Source organism: Chiloscyllium plagiosum, chromosome 10 (assembly GCF_004010195.1).
Source record: "Chiloscyllium plagiosum isolate BGI_BamShark_2017 chromosome 10, ASM401019v2, whole genome shotgun sequence".
Classification (NCBI taxonomy): Eukaryota; Metazoa; Chordata; class Chondrichthyes; order Orectolobiformes; family Hemiscylliidae; genus Chiloscyllium; species Chiloscyllium plagiosum.
Genome location: NC_057719.1, coordinates 50336722 through 50358583, shown reverse-complemented (window position 1 = coordinate 50358583; position 21862 = coordinate 50336722). Strand labels below are relative to the sequence as shown.

Sequence of the window (21862 nt, the reverse complement as noted above, 5' to 3'; positions counted from 1 at the left end):
TGCCGCCTATGTTCTATGGATCTGTATCCCTCTGCTCCCTGCCCATTCATGTATCTGTCTTGATACGTCTTAAATGATACTATCGTTCCCATCCCTACCACCTCTGCTGGCAACGTATTCCAGGCACCCACGACCCTCTGAAGGACTTTCCACGCATATCTCCCTTAAACCTTTCCCCTCTCACTTTGAACTCATGACCCCTAATAATTTGCTCTAACCAAGACGCAAGTGGTTATAATAAAATCCTATACAACTGTAACATAATCTGCCAACTCCTGTACTCAATACCCCGTCCGATGAAGGAAAGCATGCCATATACCTTCTTGACCACTCAACCCCACTGGTCCTCACCTTCCACCCCACCAACCTCCGGATACATCATATCATCCTCCGTCATTTCCGCCACCTACAAACAGACCCCATCACCAGGGATATATTTCCCTCCCCACCCCTATCAGCGTTCCGGAGAGACCACTCCCTCCGCGACTCCGTCAGGTCCACACCCCCCCCACCAACCCAATCTCCACTCCCGGCACCTTCCCCTGCAACTGCAAGAAGTGCAAAATTTGCGCCCATACCTCCCCCCTCACCTCCCTCCAAGGCCCCAATGGATCCCTCCATATCTGTCACAAATTCACCTGCACCTCCACACACATCATTTACTGTATCCGTTGCATCCGATGTGGTCTCCTCTATATTGGGGAGACAGGTCGCCTACTTGCGGAACATTTCAGGGAACACCTCTGGAACACTCGCACCAACCAACCCAGCCGCCCTGTGGCTGACCACTAAATCCCCCTCCCACTCAGCCAAGGACATGCAGGTCCTTGGCCTCCTCCATCGCCAGATCCTGACCACACGACACTTGGAGGAAGAGCGCCTCATCTTCCGCCTAGGAACCGTCCAACCACATGGGATGAATGGAGATTTCTCCAGCTTCCTCATTTCCATTCCCCCGACCTTATCTCAGTCCCAACCCCCTGATTCAGCATCGCCCTCTTGACCTGCAATCTTCTTCCCGACCTCTCCGCCCCCACCCCCTCTCCAGCCTATCACCCTCACCTCCTTCCACCTATCGTATTCCCAGCGCCCCTCCCCCAAATTCCCTCCCCCCTACCCTTTATCTCAGCTTGGCACACCAGCCTCATTCCTGAAGAAGGGCTTATGCCCGAAATGTCGATTCTCTTGCTCCTCGGATGCTGCCTGGCCTGCTGTGTTTTTCCAGCACATTTTCCAACTCTGGTCTCCAGTATCTGCAGTCCTCACTTTCTCCCACTCTATTGACCTGCATTGCCACCTGCAGGGAACAATGGACCTGAACACCCATGTCTCTCTATACATCAATTTTCCCCAGGACCTTTTCATTTCCTGTATTGTTCAGTCTTGAATTGGATCTTCCAAAATGCATCACCTCGCAATTGTCGGATTGAACTCCATCAGCCATTTCTCTGCCCAAGTCTCCAATCTACTTATATTCTGCTGTATTATCTGACAGTCTCCTTTACTATCTGCTACTCCACCAGTCTTAGTGTCACCTACAAACTTGCTAATCAGACCACCTATATCTTCCTCCAGATCATCTATGTATATCATAAACAACAGTGGTCCTTGCACAGATCCCTGTGGAACACCACTGGTCACAGGTCTCCATTTTCCACTACTACTCTCTGTCTACTGTTGCCCCGCCAGTTCTCTATCCATCTAGCTCGTATACCCTGGACCCCATGCTACTTCACTTTTTCCATCAGCCGACCATGGGGAACCTTATCAAATGCCTACTGAAGTCCATGTCAATTTTTATTTCTAGTTTAAAGAACTTCCGATTACTTATTTTTACCATTCATATCATTAATATTTGCGTTAAATTAGAAATCAGTTCATAGGTCAAAGGCCAACTTCAGCTTTCAAGCAGTCCTTACCCCTGTCCTCCATAAACTTGTAAAGCTGCTGCAAGAAGTTATCCCTCTCTTCTGGATCAAGCTCTTCTTCTGACTGGAAAGAGACAGATATTGTCTAGTCAGATTAAGAATTACAATCAGAAAATATGAGCAAATATTAGCAGATAGGGTCTTCACAAATTTAACAAAGCCAATATCTGTACCAGGGTCAAAAAGCATGGCGTTGGAAAAGCACAGCAGGTCAGGCAGCATCTGAGGAACTGGACAGTCTATGTTTTAAGCATAAGCACTTCATCAGGATGAGCTTATGCCCAAAATGTCAACTCTTCCTGTTCCTTGGATGATGCCTGACCAGCTGTGCTTTTCCAACATTACACTTTATGACTCTGATCTCCAGCATCTGCAGTCCTCACTTTTTCCCAATATGTGTACCAGCCAGCTATACTTTTGCAGGCTTTGGAATATAATTCAGCAGTTGAATAAGAAAACCTTCTACAATTTTGAAAAATTCTCCATCCTTTTACCCGATTTAGGTATTCCTAATGAAGGGCTTTTGCCCGAAACGTCGATTTTGCTGCTCCTTGGATGCTGCCTGAATGCTGTGCTCTTCCAGCACCACTAATCCAGAATTTTACCTGATTTACCCTTAATACAAATGTTGTAGATCAATTTATTAATTTTCTTCTTCTTGAGTACCTCACCCAAATGCAGTTGTTTGGTGATTACAGCAAAGTGCTGTAATTTTTCTTTTAACAGCGGATAAAACAACGTGGTCAGCCTTAAGTGCACATCGACTCGAATGAGATTGAATTTGTACTGTTGGTGTTAATCTGATCCATACACAAACCATCCAGCCAACCAATGTGCCCACACACACAAAATCTATGTGGGAACTTAGACGTTTTTTTTTCTGAGAAGCAGTGCATTGTTACAATCGGGAACCAAGTACCTGAAAGTGTGGATGAAACAAAGTCAACTAAAAATATTTAAGAGACAATGAGGGATGCAAACCTATGTGGAAAGGATTACTGAGCAAACTAAATGTGAAGATTTTTCAACAGGTAAGGTTAGACAAAATTTGCCAAATGGCTTTCTCTTGCGTTGTATAATTCACCTCAGTCTTCGAGTGATGTCACTATAAAAGTGGTTGGATTCAGAACCTGGTGAACAACTGACAACTTTCATCACTAAAACTGCTTGCCATCCTGGAATGTAAAACTAATCTCAGTTTCTCTCCATCACAAACCAACTTCTTAAACCATAGTCCCTCTGACAACAATGCAAGTTCTTGAATTTCCCCATCAAAAATTGCAACCATCCATTTAGCAACTTTCGCTCTTCCTCTGACCCACAGGATAAATGTGCCCAAATGTTCACCATTACCTGAGCCCTAAACTTGCACCTTCTTGAAACTCTAGTTATTTTGTTACAAAGTTCCATGACTTCAGCAAATCCACAAGATCAACTTCCTTTTATAATTTATTCTGAAGTCACATGGTGAAGTACGAAACCAGACAGCAATGTTTTTACTAAACATTGGGTTCATTTTCAGAAATATAGTTTCTCCTTCCCAACCAATATCCAAAAAGTTTTTTTGTATGTGCTAAAGGTATTTAATCCATCAATTCCTTTCATCTTTGCATCTTTAGATAAGCCATTAACAGATTCTTGTCTTCTCTTTAAATCAAAACTTTTACAACATACAAACAGGATTTCCAAGTCAAAGAAACATAATAAGATATGTTTGCTTGGACCTCGAAGTTATTAATCACAAAGACTTCTTTTTGAAAGACAATCAGTCAACAGGTGCCTAATGTGAATGCATTTTATCATGAAAATTTCTTTCTTTTTCTACAATCTCTTTTATATCAGCCTTTCAGCTATTAGATTTTCAGAAGACTTTTGATAAAAGGAGAAAGTGAGGACTGCAGATGCTGAAGATCAGAGTTGAATGTGTGGTGCTGTAAAGGCACAGTAGGTCAGGCAGCATCTGAGCAGGAGAATCGATGTTTCAGGCATAAGCCAAAATTCTTGAAGGGCTTATGCCCGAAACGTCGATTCTCCTGCCCCTCAGATGCTACCTGACCTGCTGTTTCTTTCCAGCACAGCACTCTCGGCTTTTCATAAAAATCCTGCACAGGCCAGTAAATAAGATCAATGTGCACGGAATCATTGTAATGTACCAGTATGTACTAAAAATTGGTTAACAGACAGAAAGCAGAGAATAGGCATAAATGATCATTTTCAGGATGGCAGACCATTACTAGAAGGGCATAGCAAAGATCAGAACTAAGTCCAAAGCTATTCACAATCTCTATAATTAACTCAGATTTGGAGGTAAATTGTAAAATTTCCAATTTTGCTGATGACACTAAATTAGATGGGAATATAAATTTTGAGGAGGATGCAAGGAGGCTTCAAGGGGCCTTGAATAGGCTAAATCAATGTGCTAGAATATGGGAGATAGGAAATAATGTGAATAAGTGTGAAGCTATTTACTCTGGTAGAAAAAAATAAGAAAAAAGAAATTTTTTTATGGAACAGTGAGGAGCTGGGAGTACGGATGTGGAAAGAGGCATGCTTATCCTTGTTCATGCTTCATTCAAAGTTAGCATGCAGGTGCAGCAAGCAATGAGAAAGGCAGATGGTTTGTTGGCTTTTCTGCAGTTATAAAGGGCCTTGACAAGACCATGCTTGGCAGAAGTGGGTACTGCAGATGCTGGAAATTAGAATCTAGATTAGTGTGGTACTGGAAAATCACAGCAGGTCAGGCAGCATCCGAGGAGCAAGAAAATCGGCGTTTCAGGCAAAAGCCTTTCTCCAGGAATGCTTGAACAGTTTTGGCGTCGAACTAGAGTGTGATACAATTGCCACAGAGGAAATACAACAGAGGTGTACCAGATTAATCCCTGGATAATAAGATTGCTGATGAGGAGATATTGAGCAGACTGGGTCTGTAATTCTTAGAATTTAGAACAATTAAGAAATGATCTTCATTGCAACTTACAAAATTCTTCCAGGGGACAATATCCCAGATACAGATAACAGGTCCCCTGGATGGCAAGTCTAAAACCAGGGTATATCATCTCCAAATAAAGGGCTAGGCCATTTAAGACAGCATGGGGAGCCTCTTCACTCCAATGGTGGTGAAACTTTTATTTCTCTGTACCAGGTGAAGTGTATAAACGCAATCACAGAGCATGCTCATGATAGAACTTGATACATTTCTGGAGACTAATGACATTAAGGAATATGAAGATAGTTGAGAAAATGACATTGGGACAGGAAAATTAGGAGGAGGTGACTGCAAAAGGAGTTTTGGAGAAGAGACAGAAGCACAAAAAGCAATGAAAGGGAAGCGAGGGTGGGGCATGTTATTATAACAAATGGTTAAATAAGGGATTGATGTCAAATGATTTATTAATTGACTGGTTAGATATAAAGGGAGGACAGATGTCCTCTTGTAGTGGAGTGCCAGTGTCTCCACCTTTGTGCTAAGAGGCTTTGGTTCAAGTCCCACTTGCTCCAGAGTTATGCAATAACATTGTGAACAAGGTGACTGGGAAGTATCCGTAACTGAGGAGCTGTCTATCCACAAATAAACATGTCTTAGTTTCCATCTCACCCACAAGCTTGGTTATGGTAGTGGAGGATGGCCGTCTAAAAGGAGGAGGTCAGAAACTCTGATTTCTTTTCGGTCAGAAGATTGCAATACAAGTTACATTGCAGAGGAACAATTAAAACCAAATTAGATTAGATTAAATTACAGTGTGGAAACAGGCCCTTCGGCCCAACAAGTCCACACCGACCCGCCGAAGCGAAACCCACCCATACCCCTACATTTACCCCTTACCTAACACTACGGACAATTTAGTATGGCCAATTCACCTGGCCCTGCACATTTTTGTGACTGTGGGAAGAAACCGGAGCACCCAGAGGAAACCCACGCAGACACGGGGAGAATGTGCAAACTCCACACAGTCAGTCGCCTGAGGCGGGAATTGAACCCGGATCTCTGGCGCTGTGAGGCAGCAGTGCTAACCACTGTGCCACCGTGCCGCCCACACGCCCAAATGTAAACTGTCAGGGCATGATTTCGCACAGATGTTGCACAGAATAAAATTTTACAATCAACAGGAGAAAACCAACTCAATATGAGATATATCAAACATGTTTGGCAAGAAGCAAAGGTAAGGTATGGCCTTGGCACTGTACATCCTACTCATAGTAAGATCAGGTGTAAAGTCTTCTCAGAGTTAAAGCCTTCATAACTAGACTGTGAGAAACGTTTGGAAATGCTATGAACATTTATGGACAAAATTTATAAGAAAGATGATCTGCTAGGTGCAAATGAGAAGTGGTCATATGCTGTCAAATTTTGACAGCAGGATTGATATTCCATAGATGACAATGTCCAATTTAGCAGAATAAATGCACAATTGCAAAAATGCCGGTTGGGGATTCCTAACTTAGTACATGTCTTTAAATTGTTGGATTGTGCTAAGGTATCAAACCTGTATAGACAACTAGTATTTAACTGGAGTTAGACTTTCAGGAATAAAGATTCTTTTAGAACAGATATCAGAGACCTTAATAAAATAAATCCTGGGAAAATTTCATTCCCAATGGCCTTTCTATTTCAAATCAGACACACAACAGTAATACGAGAAAGGAGAATTCAGAAGTGAATTAAAAATGTGGTAAAACTAGCCAGGTACAGGTGGAAAGCATCAATAGAAAGAATCATCATAGCTAAAATAAGCAAAGACAGAGACACTTCTGGCAATGAAAACAGAGACCAGGAACTGAGGTACTGTTGTCAGAAAAATGAACCACAGAGTCTGGGATATGGCCAACAGGTGTTATAAGATGTACATTAAAATGCCATTATGAAACAAATTGTCCTAACCGGAATGACAAGATTTTTGGAATGACACGGTATGGAAGTTTCAGCAGAAGATAGTGATATGATCAGGCAGAGGAAATTGTACTGATAACAAGAAATTTCAGCCGTGGTGTCAATGTTTTAGTCACAATTTCATTCAATTACTTTCTACGTGCAGTGGACTGGTTAAAATGTTGCCTAAATACTTTAACTTAACTTTCAACATTGTTGTCTCATGAATTTGAGAGTCCTACCTGTTTCAAGTCTAGTAATGACAACATGTTAAAATCACTAAAAAAAAATTCCCTGTAAAATCACTGGGGTAAACCATTTTATCAGCCCAAACATAGCACCAAGTGAAATATCCTTACTGTTGAACAGGCCATCAATGAAACCGGCTGAGATAAAACTGGATATGGAATACAAGGCAGTTATTGCAAAGTCAGTGCATTTTCATGTTAAGCAATCTTATCAATACAGTATTCCTTTTAATATTTTGATTTGAAAAGTTGTAAGGAGTTATCATCAGCATTAGGAGGTCGAAGTTCAATTATTATTTTATAACAATTTTAATGGTTTGACCATCCATCTTCTCAAATTAAAATCAAATTCAAGGATGCAACAGTAAAGGATAACAAGCACTCAGAACTACGAGAAGAGGTCTACAATAAATATGTTATTAGTCAAGACAAAGTAAGTATCTCATCAGCAAAGAGTTTTAACAAAGTTGTAACAATGGACTTGAAGGCATGGGATAACAAAAAACATGGTCAAAACAAGAGGTTTTGAGTACAAGAGCAAGGACGTATTGTTGCGGTTATACGGGGCCTTGGTGAGGCCACACCAAGAATACTGTGTGCAGTTTTGGTCTCCTTTTCTGAGGAAGGATGCTCTTGCTCTCAAGGGAGTGCAGTAAAGGCTTACCAGGTTGATTTCAGGGATGGCAGGACTGACATATGAGGAGAGGTTGACTTAAGTTAGGATTGTTTTTGCTGGAGTTCAGATAAGTTTGGAGCAGGAGGGAAATCTCATAGAGACTTATAAAATTCCAACAGGACTAGATAGGGTACATGCAGGGAGAATGTGCCTGGTGGTGGGTGTGTCCAGAACCAGGGGTAGCAGTCTGAAGAATTGGGGTGGACCATTTAGGACAGAGATGAGTAGTCATTTCTTCACCCAAATGGCCTCCTCCTACTCTTATCTTCCATATTTCCATGCACTTCAGAGACATAGTCATAGAATCAGAGAGATATACAGCATGGAAACAGACCTTTCGGTCCAATCTGCCCATACCGACCAGATATCCCAATCCATTCCAGTCCCACCTGCCAGCACCCGGCCGAAATCCCTCCAAACCTTTCCTATTCATATACCCATCCAAATGCCTCTTAAATGTTGCAATTGTACCAGCCTCCACCACTTCCTCTGGCAGCTAATTCCATACACATACCACCCTCTGCGTGAACAAGTTGCCCCTTAGGTCTCTCTTATATCTTTCCCCTTTCACTCTAAACCTATGCCCTCTAATTCTGGACTCCCCAACCCCAGGGAAAAGACTTTGCCTATTTACCCTATCCATGCCCCTCAATTTTGTAAACCTCTATAAGGTCACCCCTCGGCCTGACACTCCAGGGAAAACAGCCCCAGCCTTACATAATATATAGTAAAAAGCAGCTGCTTGGAGGATCTGAACATGTAAATCTGTGGATGCACTGACTTCCAGTTCCAGAAGACACCACCATGCATGGAGGTCTGCAAGGGAGCAGGAAACCTTCGTGGGAACTAGCTCAACAGGAAAGAGTGGTCATGAATAATCTAGTGGAGAAGTGGATTGTGATTATAATGAAGGAGCAGCGCTCTGAAAGCTCGTGCTTCCAAATAAATCTGTTGGACTATAACATGATATTGTGTTATTTTTAACTCTGTACACCTCAGTACAACACCAGCGCCTCCAAATCAGGATTATATTTGAAATATCACCTAATTTTCTAACTGTAAATATGCTAATGATGAATTTTGAAATGTGTATGCCTAAAGATCATCAAAGCTGTTTTACAACTGAGCACTGGGGAAGGGGATTGCTGCAGTTTAGTGAAATTCATTTCTACTTCTGATTTGCAAGCAGTGGGGGAGGTGAGCTAAGACAGCAAACCACCAGGGCATTGCACAGAGTGTGATTCATCTGACAACAGGTAGCCGATTGATTTGAGCAAAAGTGGATACTGGACATTGATTGGTGAGTTGGTAAGTGAATGGGTGGCCGGCTGAGTGAGCAAGCAGATGGCTAGGTGTGAGTGAGTACAAACTATACAGATACAGAAGTTTTCCAGATTGGAAAGAGTACTTCTGTGTTTCTTCCTCTCTGCAGTAAAAGTACCCGAAGTCTGAAGGAAAACAGTCATTTTGTTCCCCACGAGTTGCTGTAAGCTGTTGCTTTTAACCAATAACTCAGTCTTTTTCATTAGTGTATCCAATTGCCCTGTGCCTCCTGCAGAGGAGCCAAAGAACAAAGGTCTGAGAAGCAAAAGATACACAGTATCAAAACCCAGTGTACTGATGCTTTTGAACTGTGTTCCTTAGCTTTTTTTTGTTTGTGTTTGCATGTTAAGAAACGGGGTTCGTGTTTTAACTGGTAGAATTATATGTTGATAGTTCACAGCTGGTTATTTATGAATCAAATTTAATGCAAACCTCTCAAATTTTACTCTCTTATTTTCAGATATTTCTCAAATTCTGTCTCATCGACACAGGCTACTTGTCTTCTGTCGTAATAGCTTATGTGACTCAGGTTTTCTAATCAAATCATATTTAATTGCCATGAAGTGGTTTCCTACCTTAAATACACAACATAACTTCAAGTTATCGTTGCAGAACAGAGGTGTTGCATCTTGATTCTGATTTATCTTACTCTTCTGACTCAAGAAAAAAAGTCTTTCTCCAGAAACATGCTGTAAACAAAATTTTCTAGACCTGATATTTTGCTTTTACATGCATAAAAATGCAAGTAAATTAAGATCCTAAGAGGTTCCCTTTACTGGATATGACTGTGCAAGATAAAACATGCACATTAAGGAGTCAAACTGCCTTTACTTCACCACAAGTAAGTACATGATCATAAATACCAACAGAAGATTTGACATTCTTCCTAAATAATTCTAAAACAGCCACAACTCAATTTTGAAGAAGTTATATTCCTACAAATTACAAAGGAATGAATAGGGGAAACTGGTGAGTTTACTTCTGTTCCCAACCATTAATGTTTGAAAAGAAATTCAGAAGAATCTGAAAGAAATGACGCCACCTGACTCCACAGTTTAATGCAAAAGAATGTCACTATACCAGAAACAAGCAAAGTAGACATTACTAAATAAACACTCTTAGATAAAAGCTTGAAGTTTTACAACAAAAAAACATAAAAAAACAATTACATACTTCAGACTTAAATTATAGACCTTTCTTCTTTACGTTTTCTCCAGAAAGTCTGATCAGACTCTTCAAGGTTCATTTACTTTCTCTAGAACCAAACAAACATATCCCACAGCCCTTCAAACTTCACTTCAACTTCTCATTGGTGTTCCAGCTGTCCTTTAATCTCTGAAATTTCCCAGGGATCCTTCCATTAACTTTTGGCTAAGCAATCCTTCAACTTTCCTTTAAAACCTCACGACTGTGGACTTTAGCTAAAACGTGTGCTTAGTGTCACCAGCCAAAAAAATACTTTGGTTTCTGACAGCACTTTTCATTCTAGTCTACAATTGCTTTGTTTCTCTGCTTGTTGAACTCAGAGCTTACACCCACCAACTTGGATGCTTTAACCTCCAACCCTAAAAACATTCTGTAAACATCCCTCAGACAAGTTCTCAGAAGGCTCTACTTGGAATTAGTCATTTGGATGACAAAAAAGATTTATTAAATACCTGACAAACCCTTTGGTTAATTAACTTTTGTCTTCAAGTTAAATATTTTGACCTGAAGTTTTCACAAATAATTTAAATTTCGAGTGAAGTCAGGGCAATATTCCTCAAATTTACATTTATCTTCCTAGCTCTGATTCCAGAAGTAGACATGGAAACCTTTAAACTGCCATTATTTGAGATAGACTGGCAACATGGAAAAATTCAGAACTTCAATTACCTTAATTAATCTTCTAAAGCTAAAACTACCTCAAACATATTAATTTGCATGAACCATGGACTCTATGTTTATGACACTTATTCCTGAAAGAAAAACATGATTGAATTGGACATGGTGCAGAAGAAATTCACCAGAATGTTGTCTGGGATGGAAAGTCTCAGTTATGAGGAGATTGGATAGGCTGGGTTTGTTTGCTCTCGGGCAGAGAAAGCGGAGGAAGGATTTGATTGATGTTTATCAAATTATGCAAGACATACGTATGGTAGATCATAAGAATCTTTCCCTCTTGGCAGATGTGACTAAGACCAGAAGGTATAAGTTCCAGGTGAGCAGCAAGTGGTTTAAAGAGGATCTGAGCAAAAACTTGCTTCGGTGTAGTCCTTGGACAACTGATTCACTTGGAAACTGAAACAACTGATTCAATTCAAATGCATGCATTACAAAAAGTAATTCAAGTTAAATCCACTAATTGTTACTCATTGCTCACATATAGCAGTACTATTAACCAAGTCATAAAAAGGATAAATGTTGTGTTATATATTAGACATGAAACTCTCAACTGCAGTTCTCACACCATGATCTTCTCCATTTAGTAAAACAAAATTTAAACAAGAGCCATGATGATGCAGTTTGGGGAGCTTGTCATTTTCAAATTGGCTGTTGCATTTTGTGCATTACAACAGTGACTACAAAAGAAGTGAATTTTCTGTAAAACATTTTGAGATATCTTGTGAATGTGAAAGACTTCATACAAATTAAGTCTTGTCTTGCCCTTATCCAAAAAAGGTGCAGAGGTTCTTCAGTTTTGGGTTGGTGTAACGTTGATATGGACGGTGCTGAGATCGTTTGGAGAAAAAGAATTGGAGAGAAGTCGTTATCTCAGACCCAGTTGTTTGGCACAGAGGCACTTGGCAAACAAAATGGCAGTTGATAAATGCAACATATTTTATTAAATAACTAATTTATCAATTGAAATAGATAAGGTCATCAGAACATCAAATACTTTTGTACTGATGATCAAATAGATGTTCACACACAGAAAGCTGCTTTTTAAATGCAACCACTATTTTAAAAATGGAAAGTCCTGTCAACCAGTATGAGAACAATGTGCCAATTCGCCTCTCATGTTGCACATTTCTATTATTCTGTATTTGTTTCAATAGTTACTATTTGGTACAAGAACAGATTTACAGCAATTAAATTTTTACTGGAAGGTCTCCCATGACATTAAAAAATATCGTGAAAAAATGAAGATTGCACTATTTAATAATTAGTGAAAGAAACATTGTACTAAATAGCTGTCAATAGATTATGAAAATAGTTGGATATTTACATTTCATAATTAGGATAATTAGGATAAAGGGACTTCCTTAAATAAAGTTTTCTATTGCAAGCTTGCAATCATGATTATTTTGACCTGTCCTTTTAAGACCAACGAGACCACATCAGAGATCTGATCCATCTGCTCAATATGCCATCCAGGTATAGTTGGTGCAATCTTAGGTTAATAATAGCCTAAATATTTTTACCCAAGGCAGTTTCTCCTCAAATTGGCAACTACACATCAGTATCCGAAACCTCTCTCTCGGGGGAAGGTCAGAAAACAAAACAGGAGGTGAATAGCCTTCTCTTGCCGAGCTTTAATTTCACTGCTTTAGAGTATTTTATTTGAAACAGTTGCTGGTGTGTGATACAATTTGCATTGACTACATTTTAAAATATGAGAAGTACAACCCTGTCAGGTATGAAGTATTGACTGCAAGTGAAACATTTATTGTATGTACAAAGATACCGAGATATACTTAACAAAAAATACACAGGTTCTTTTTAAATGTTTAAAAAGACAAGAATTCATAAATTTTGGATTATATACATATATGATAATGGGAGAAGTAATCAGAACATACAATATCTATTTCTCAGCAAGTTAGACAATCTATACACACAAAAAAAGAGCAGAATATATTTGTACAATAAAAAAAGTTAGCTTCTATCTTCCTTGTTCAATTAGCTGGTGAATGAATGCCATTACTTAACTCTACTGTTGCATTTTGGGCCTGGAGAGAAAAAAACTCCAATATTAAGTTCAGGTCATGGAAAGCTGGTTTGAAAATATGGCAAACATCCACAGGCTGCCTGCCAACATACTGCAAAGTCTTGAATGACTTGTGAGCATGCTCATGATAAAATCACCAGTATGTTGCCAGGGAAACCCTACAGGAAGTGGAGTGGACACCCACCCATTTCTGCTGGAACCGAAATTTTCAATAAATTCTACCTACAGTGCAGTCTTCAGCTTAGCAAACAGTAAAGATGAAACTAACTTTGAACAGGAGAAAATTTTTGAGTATCCAATTGATGGAAAATACTCTATGGCTAATCACCTACCTCAGTGCAGGAAAATCATGCTCCTTGGTGTCATTAGTCTCCAGATTTTTGTCTTGAATGTACATGATAATAAGCTTCAAAAGTCCTCTGAAGGACAGAATTCTAATAATTCTAAATTCACCAGGCCAGGGGAAACAGCTGATCTAAACCCCCCTTGGCAAGAATCCTGTAAATTTCAATTAAAATACCTCTCAGTTGTTTGAAATTCTACAGAAGTTGTGTTCCATTTCTTCACTTTATCCTCATAAAATAATCACACCATTCCAAAGATTAGTCTTGTGAACTTGCACTGCACTCCCTCTGTGGCAACTATATCCTTCCTTAGTTCAGGAGACCAAAACTGAACACACTATTCCAGAGCGGGTTCACCAAGGTTCTGTATAATTGCAACACACCATCTTTACTTCTGCACTTAAGTAAGTTTGTGTTGAAGGTCACTGTACTATTTGCCTTTCTTATTGACTGTTCTATCTGCAAGATAGTTTTTACTGGCTCATGAACGAGGACACACAAGTGGACACCAACATTTCTCAATCTCTCACCACTTAAGAAATGTTCTGATTCTCTAATTGATTTTTTCCTACCCAAGTGTGTCATTTCACACTTATCCACATTATATTACATCTACCATGTTCTTGGACATTTTCTTAGCTTATCCAAATGCACTTGAAGTCCACCAAAACATTATTACAATTTCTATCCTAACTAGTTTTGTGTCATGAGCAAATTTTTATGTATTATACTTTGCCCCTGTATTTTAATCATTTATATGGATTGCAAATAACTGTGGGCCTAGCATTGAGCTTCGTGATATCCTCCCAGTGATAGTCTGTTATTCTGAAAACGACTTGTTTATTCAGACTATCTGCTGGTAACCAATTGTCAATCCATACTGGTATAATACTCCTAATTCTAATCCATCTAATTTTGTTTACTGTGGGGCTTTTTCAAAAGCCTTCTGAAAATCCAAATACATTACTTCCACAGACTCTCCTTTATTCACCATCTACCAAGTAACATTCTGAAGAAAATTCTACAGGCTTTCAATCTTTATTGCTCTTCCATAAATCCATGTCAACACTGCCCAATTTTAGCATTCTTTTCTAAATATTCAGTTATCTCAACCGCTATAATACATTCTAACATTTTCTATACTACCGACAGCAAACCAGCAAGTCTACAGTTTAATATTCTCCCTCTCCTTCTACCACTTAAATTGCATAGTTCCATTTACTACTTTCCAATCTGCAGAAACGTTTTGCAATCTATAGAATGTTGAAAGATAATGATCAATGCAACCATGATCACTACAGCCATATACTTTAACACTCATCTGATCCTGATGATTTGTCAACATTTAATCCAGTTAACTTTTCAAGAACTCTCTACTTATTACTCCCAATTTGTTTCAGTTTTAGATTAGATTACTTAGTGTGGAAACAGGCCCTTTTGCCCAACAAGTCCACACTGACCCGCCGAAGCGCAACCCACCCAGACCCATTCCCCTACATTTACCCCTTCACCTAACACTATGGGCAATTTAGCATGGCCAATTCACCTGACCTGCATATTTTTGGATTGTGGGAGGAAACCGGAGCACCCGGAGGAAACCTACGCAGACACAGGGGGAATGTGCAAACTCCACACAGTCAGTCGCCTGAGGCGGGAAATGAACCCGAGTCTCTGGCGCTGTGAGGCAACAGTGCTAACCACAGTGCCACCGTGCCGCCCACTTTACAAGTGCTTTGGTTGCTGAGTGGAAACAATTCCATGAAAAATTTCACTTTTTTGATGAAACAGCTATATATTTATATATTATTCTTAAAAAAAGCAGCTGATTTCTTATGATACTTTCGGATCTCCACTTTTCAAGTATCAATTTGCTTAAGCGACAAAACATTATATATAGCCTACCTCTTGCTTTGTTTCTTCATCTTCCTCATCATTTTCTGCCTCTTCTTCCTCCTCCTCTTCATCACTACTGGAGGATTCTAAGATGACATTCATATCAACCTTCCAGCTTTCAGGAACAATCCTTTGTTGATAGAATTGGTGAGCTTCTTCAAGTGCTACAGGAAAGCAGCATTTGAAAGTTAGGTCTTGTTAATTTGGTTGATAAATGATAAACATAGAATCACAGCACTTTACAGAAGGAGCCATTTGGACTTTGATGTCTGTTCTAGTTCTTTAAAATAGCTATCCAATTAGTCCCATTGCCACTCTTTGCCAATTGCGTTGCATATTCTGACGTTTTAAGCGAAGTTTCCCTTTGAAAGAGGCTGCTGAAACTATTCCTACTGCCGTAATGGGCAGTGAATTTGTATCATCGTAACATGATGCATTAAAAAATATCTTCATCTCCCTTCTGGTTCTTTTGCCAAATTTTCTTAAATCTGTATTCTATTCTTTCCTTACCAACCTAGCCTGTCAGCAGAAACTGTATCACCTCACTGATGCCATGAAAACCCTTCCTTGCAAGTTCAGTTTCACTTCTCAATTGATAATGAACAGATTATGGATAGACATAAGGGATCTTGGGTTGTTTCTCACAGACCCCTGAAAGCAACAGGACACATTATTAGGCTGGTTAAGAATGCATACAGGATGCTTGCCTTTATCAATCATGGTACAGATTATCAGGTTATGTTGGAGCTGTATAAAACTTTGGCTCCTCCACAGCTGGAATACAGTGTACAGTTCTGGTGTGCCACACTACCTATGGATGGATGAGATTCTAGTTGTGGTGGTACAGAAGAGATTCACCAGGGTGTTGCCTGGATTCAAGCACTTTACTATGAAGACTCTGGAAAGACTCAGATTGTTTACCTGGGAGAAGAAAGGTTTGGGGATGGTGGTGGTGGTGGTGGGGGGGGGAGGGGGGGGGGGGGGGTGGTGGTGACTGCTGTACTTCCCCCTTCATTGAAGGGTCAATAACAAGGATTCATAATTTTGAGGAGGACAGGAGGGGAGTTCAGACAGAAATCAAGGAAAACCAAAGTGTGGTGGGAATCTAGAATGCACTACCTGGAAGGTTAGTAGAGATGGTAAACCTCGCTACCCTTGAAGTATGTGGGTGAACACTTGAAATGACAAATATTCTAGGCTATGGGCCAAGTCCCCGAACATGTAGTGTAGATAAATTGGCACAGGCAAATAGACCAAAAAGCGTCTTCTGTGCTTTATGACCAGGGAGTACAGTATTCAGATTCACCATAATCTCAGAATTTTGAACATGGAAGCACCATGCATCAGGTGGAACATCTATCAAGTTCGGGAGAAACATAGCTTTTTGATAGTGAACACTTGTAAAAATCAAGTCAATATTACAAAGTCAAGAAGTCTTCTTGAAATATGCAAAGATTTGGCTGTTAAAAAGTCAAAACCTAAGGTATACCATATGGCAAAGGCAATATAGAAGATTAGGAAACTTTCAAACATAAACAATGGGATACTAAAAAATTAGTGAAAAGAGCTAAAGTAATTTACAAAAGTAAACTAGCACAAAATATCAAAGGATAGCAAAAGCTTCTTTCAGAGGAGTTACTAAGGTGAATGTTGGTCCTTTGGAAGATGGAACTGGAGAGCTGATAGGGGAATACTGAAATGGCAGAGATGCTAAATTAATATTTTGCCTCAGTTTTCACAGTGGAGGACAATAGTACCAACCCTATTGGAACAGACAAGTCAGATGCAATAGAAGGGGTAGAACTTAGAACAATCAACACCGACTGATGGCTGACAAGTCCTCCAGGCCTGATGGCCTACACCCTAGGACATTAAAGAAAGTGGTAGTGGAAATAGTGGACCCATTGGTTACACTATTCCAAAATTCCCTGGACACGGAAACAGTTTCAGTGGATTGGAAAAATGCTAACGTAATGGCCTTATTCAAAAAGGGAGGGAAGCAGTGTGGGAAATTACAAATCAGTTAGTTTAACATGTTTTGGGGAAAATATTAAAATCAATTATCCAGGAAGCAACATTAGGGCATTTGGAAAGTCAAAACGCTATCCATCAGAGTCGCCATGATTTTATGAAGGGCACCATGTTTGAGAATTTTGCTAGAGTTCTTTGAAGCTGTAACAAGCAAACTGGACAGTGGGGACCTTATAGATGCAGTATATCTGGACTTCTGGAAGGTGTTTAATAAGGTGCCGCACAAAAAATTAATTCACAAGGTTGAATGATATGGGAATTGGAGGTAATTTATTAGCTTGGATAGGTGACTGGCTAACAGACAGAAGATAGAGATAAATGGGTTTTTTTTCGATGCAAGTAACTAGTGGGGTGCCGGATACAGCACTAGAATGCGCTACAGCCAAATTTGTGGACAACTAAAATAGACAGGACTGTAAATTGCAATGTGGAAACAAATGGATATAGATAGGTTAGGAAAGTGGGCCAAAACGGAGTTTAATGTGGATAAGTGTGAGATCATGCATTTTGGTTCGGAAAATGGGAAGGCGATCTATAATCTAAATGGGGAGAGACTTCGAGGTGCCACAGTACAGAGGGACCTGGGTGTCTTCGTTCATGAGTCACAGAAAACTAGCCTGCAGGTACAGCAGATAATAAAGAAATTGAATGGAATGTTGCCTTTTATATCTAAAGGAATAGAATTTAAAGGTAATGAAGTATTATTGCAACAATACAAGGCTTTGATGAACCTGCATCTGGAGTATAGTGCACAGTTTTGGTCCCCTTGAGGAAAGATGTGGTGGCACTGGAGACAGTTCAGAAGAGATTCACTAGATTGATCACAGAGATGAGGGGTTTGTTGTATGAGGAGTCTGAACAGTTTAGGCCAATACTCTGGAATTTCAAAGAATGGATATATTCAAGATAATAAAAGTATGGATAAGACAGATGTAGAGCAGATGCTTCATCTTATGGGGCATTCTAGAACAAGAGATCATAATGTTAGGATAACGGGTAGCAAATTTAAATGAGTGTTGAGATGTAACTACTTCTCCCAAAAGGGTTGTGAATCTGTGGAATTCACTACCCCAAAGTGTGGTAGATGGTGGGAGAGTAAATTTAAGGAGGAGATTTTTAATTGGTAATGGGTGAAGGGTTAAGGGGAGAAGGCAGAAAAATGGGGGTGAGGACCATATCAGTCATGATCGAATGGTGAAACAGACTCAGTGGGTCAAATGGCCTAATGCTGCTCCTATATCTTATGAATTTAACTGGAATTCACCAAGAAAACCAATAAATCTAATTTTCTTTGGTCGTTAGCTTAAATATACTGTATGTTAATCCAAAATAATGTTAACAAGGAGTATATTCATTTTTATAAAGATTATTTTATGTAGCACTACATGCCATGTACAGCACTGAAACCAGTTATTTGGCAAAACTCTTCATCTAACCATCAGCATAAATTTCTAATCTGCTCCTCTCATGATTATCAAGCATCTCCTTAAATGTATTTTAGAAGATTGACCTCCTAATAAGTTCTGCATTCTAACAACTCTTCGGGTAAAGAATTTTATTTGATTTACCAAATTAATTTAATAATGTTCTACTCGTGGTCCCTTGTGGACCATGGTCTATTCATGGACCTACTACGTGGAAATATTTTCTTCAGAAATTATGAAACGCTTTATATGTTTAAAGACCAAGAAGAATACAGCACCAGAAAAAGCCCTTCGGCCCAGCAAGCCTGCGCCGATTCCCATACGTGGTTTCTGTTCCTCTGTTCACCTCCCATTCACTAACGTGCCTGCATCCACCACTTCCACTGGCAGAGCGTTTGAGCCTCCCACTACCCTCTGTGTGAAAAAATTTCCCGCACTTCTCCCTTGAATTTGCCCCCTCTCACCTTGAAACCTGTGTCCTCTTGTAATTGACCTTTCCACCCTGGGAAAAAGCCTCAGACTATCACTCTATCTAAGCCTCTCATAATTTTGTAGGCGTCTATCAAGTCAACACTCAACCTCTGTGTTTCCAGGAAAAAGAAACTTATCTAACATCCAAAGTTCCTTCTTCATTATGTTGACCTTCCGGAAGTATTCACACACTTTTCCCTAATCTCAACATCCCTCATGTCCCTCTCTTTGGTGAATACCAATGTAAAGTACTTATTATTTCCTCTGGCCCCTCACATAATCTCCCTTCTTTATCCTTCAATGAGCCTACTCTTTCCATAGCCACCCTCTTGTCTCAATACATGTATAAAATGCCTGGAGATTATCCATAAACCTCCTGGCCAAGATTATTTCAAGGATCCTTTTAGCTCTCCTCAGTTCCGATTTGAGCTCCTTCCTACTTTTCTCTATATTATTCAAGGACTTTGTTTTAGTCAACAAAAAAAATGAAGCTGATCATTTCCCCTGTCATCCAAGGTTCCAGACTCTTGTCATCCCTGTAACAGGAACATGCCTATCCTGCACTCTAACAGGCCAACTCTCCTTTCTCAACACTAGAGCTCCAATCATTCTGTTCAACGTTCCCTGATTGGCATAATCTCCTAGAACTGCTATCACATTCATAAAAACGAACTTGACCTTCATCTCTGCCACTATACAGTCAATTTAAATATAGTCTAATCTGGACTCTCTCGCCTCAAGTTAGCAAAATGTCTTTACTTTTCCACTCGATCCCTCTAGGAAAGAACATCAGTGCTCTTCTTTTATAAGAATTTTAAAAACCTGAATCTATGTAGCATTTATGCATTTTTTGTACAGTGTAAAATTGGGGAAGATATTCTGCATGTCAGGAAGCATCTCACCGACAAAAACAGAGTTTATATTAAGCTGGACAAAGTTATAAATGCACCAGGTTTTTATGCAAGAGGGAGGTGAAAAATAAAACAAAAGGGAAGGTCTGTGGTGGGGTGAAAGTCAAGAGAGATTAAATGACAAAACAGTTGTGTGAAGAGCCAAAAGGACAAGAAATAAAAGGTAAGTCTAACAGAAGGTGTGAACGCAACAATGACAAATCACTGACTTTATGTTGCTCATCAACCAACTCCTGCCCTCACCTAGCCCTCTTTTTTTTATTTGCGAAAATGCTTATATTTCCAAGCTTTTTCAGTTCCGACGCATGGCCAGTGACCAAGACTCAAACTCTATTTTGGTTTCCTCTGATGCTGCCTGATCTGAATATTCCACGATTTACCGATATTACTTCAGATTTACACCATCCACAGTATTTTAGTTTTGTATTAACATTATGTTAAGATGCAGAATAATGAATGCATTCTAAGGACTGCATTAGATACTACAGGAGAAAATTGACAGCTTTGTTTAGTTACTTCACAATTGCCCAAAATACAATTGCATTATCAGGAGCCATAACAGAATGCTTTGCTGTGAAATTTTGTTCTCAAGATGGAGAATGTCAAAACTGGTGAGGGAAACTCAATGTTCGCTTTGAGTTTTGAACAGGTTGAAGATAGATGGAAGTGTCTTCATCTATCAAAAATCATATATCTTTCACATTTCACTAGCAAACTCTGAGTGAAGCTGCTCACTGATGCAACTTGAATTTGCTGCAGCGAACCAAGACTGCCCCAACTTATTTAATTTAGCACCTTCGGAGTTATCAGCTATGAGAGTTGTGACTTCCACTCCACCTGTGCAAACTACATTTAGATCTAAGTGCGTGAATCGAAACCTGATTATTCTTCGAGCCATACACTCCCTCCAACATCTCAAACGAAAACCACAAGACAATGCAATTGGAATGGCATTATAACAAGCTTTCCAAATGATAAAAACAAATCCTGCACTAAAATAAAAACTTTGATTCTCAAAGCATTCCATTTATGAAACAAAACTAACCTCCTGCTTGTACAACTTAGCAGACCAGAAGTACATGTTTCACAAATTGGCCCTCAACCTTGCCACTCTCATCTTGACATTCAGACTTGCTGTTTAAGGGGAGGTAAGGCGAGGATTCTCAAGTGCCACATTTCAAGTATGATGATCACAGCTATTAGCATGAGATGCAAGTGGAAATATTTGCAATTCACTTCACTTTGGATGCCAGTTTCCTTACCTTGTTTAACAACTGGGTCTTGTTTTGTAACTTTGTCCCAATCGAGCTCTCTGATATCTTTTCTTGCGATAGGATAGCTGTTGTTTTACAAAAATAGATGCCAAAGTTTAGCTTAAAATAAAGAACACTGGTTTTGTGTCACAAGATTGATGTTCAACTAAATTTCACAGTCTTTGTTTAAATTATTTACAAGGTAATAAAAGTCAAATTAGTAAATACAGCTATCTCATGTTCAATAAACTGTCCACATTCATGCACCATCTCTGTTACTTCACATCTACCTGTTGAACTTTACATTTGAAAACAAAGCTTCAAACCATGATAACTATGAAGCGATAGTGTTTAAAGCACCCTGTTCCTCAAATCCTTCTGAACATTGCGCCATCCTGAACAGATGGTCACATAATTATTCATGAGGGATGGCCTATTACATCGACAGGTCTAAACAATTGAGAATACATAGTTGATAGTGCAGTCAAAAACAATGAATTTTAAAAACAGTTTTGTGGAAACTGTATTTAAAATGGTCATTTTAATCTTGTTAGTAGAGTCA

The 21862-nt window shown here is 39.5% G+C and overlaps 1 protein-coding gene across 5 annotated transcripts in view; it reads right to left on the bottom strand.

Annotated features, from left to right (window-relative positions):
• The window catches only part of arid4a (AT rich interactive domain 4A (RBP1-like)), a 156384-nt gene that overhangs the window by 50421 nt on the left and 84101 nt on the right, over positions 1 to 21862 (bottom strand). For all 5 annotated transcript variants that reach the window (XM_043697753.1, XM_043697756.1, XM_043697757.1 and 2 more), the window contains 3 exons: positions 21310 to 21386; positions 15220 to 15374; positions 1920 to 1992 (listed from right to left, as the gene is read on the bottom strand). In XM_043697753.1, the coding sequence (XP_043553688.1) occupies positions 1920 to 1992; positions 15220 to 15374; positions 21310 to 21386 (305 nt within the window). The remainder of the gene's footprint in view (positions 1 to 1919; positions 1993 to 15219; positions 15375 to 21309; positions 21387 to 21862) is intronic.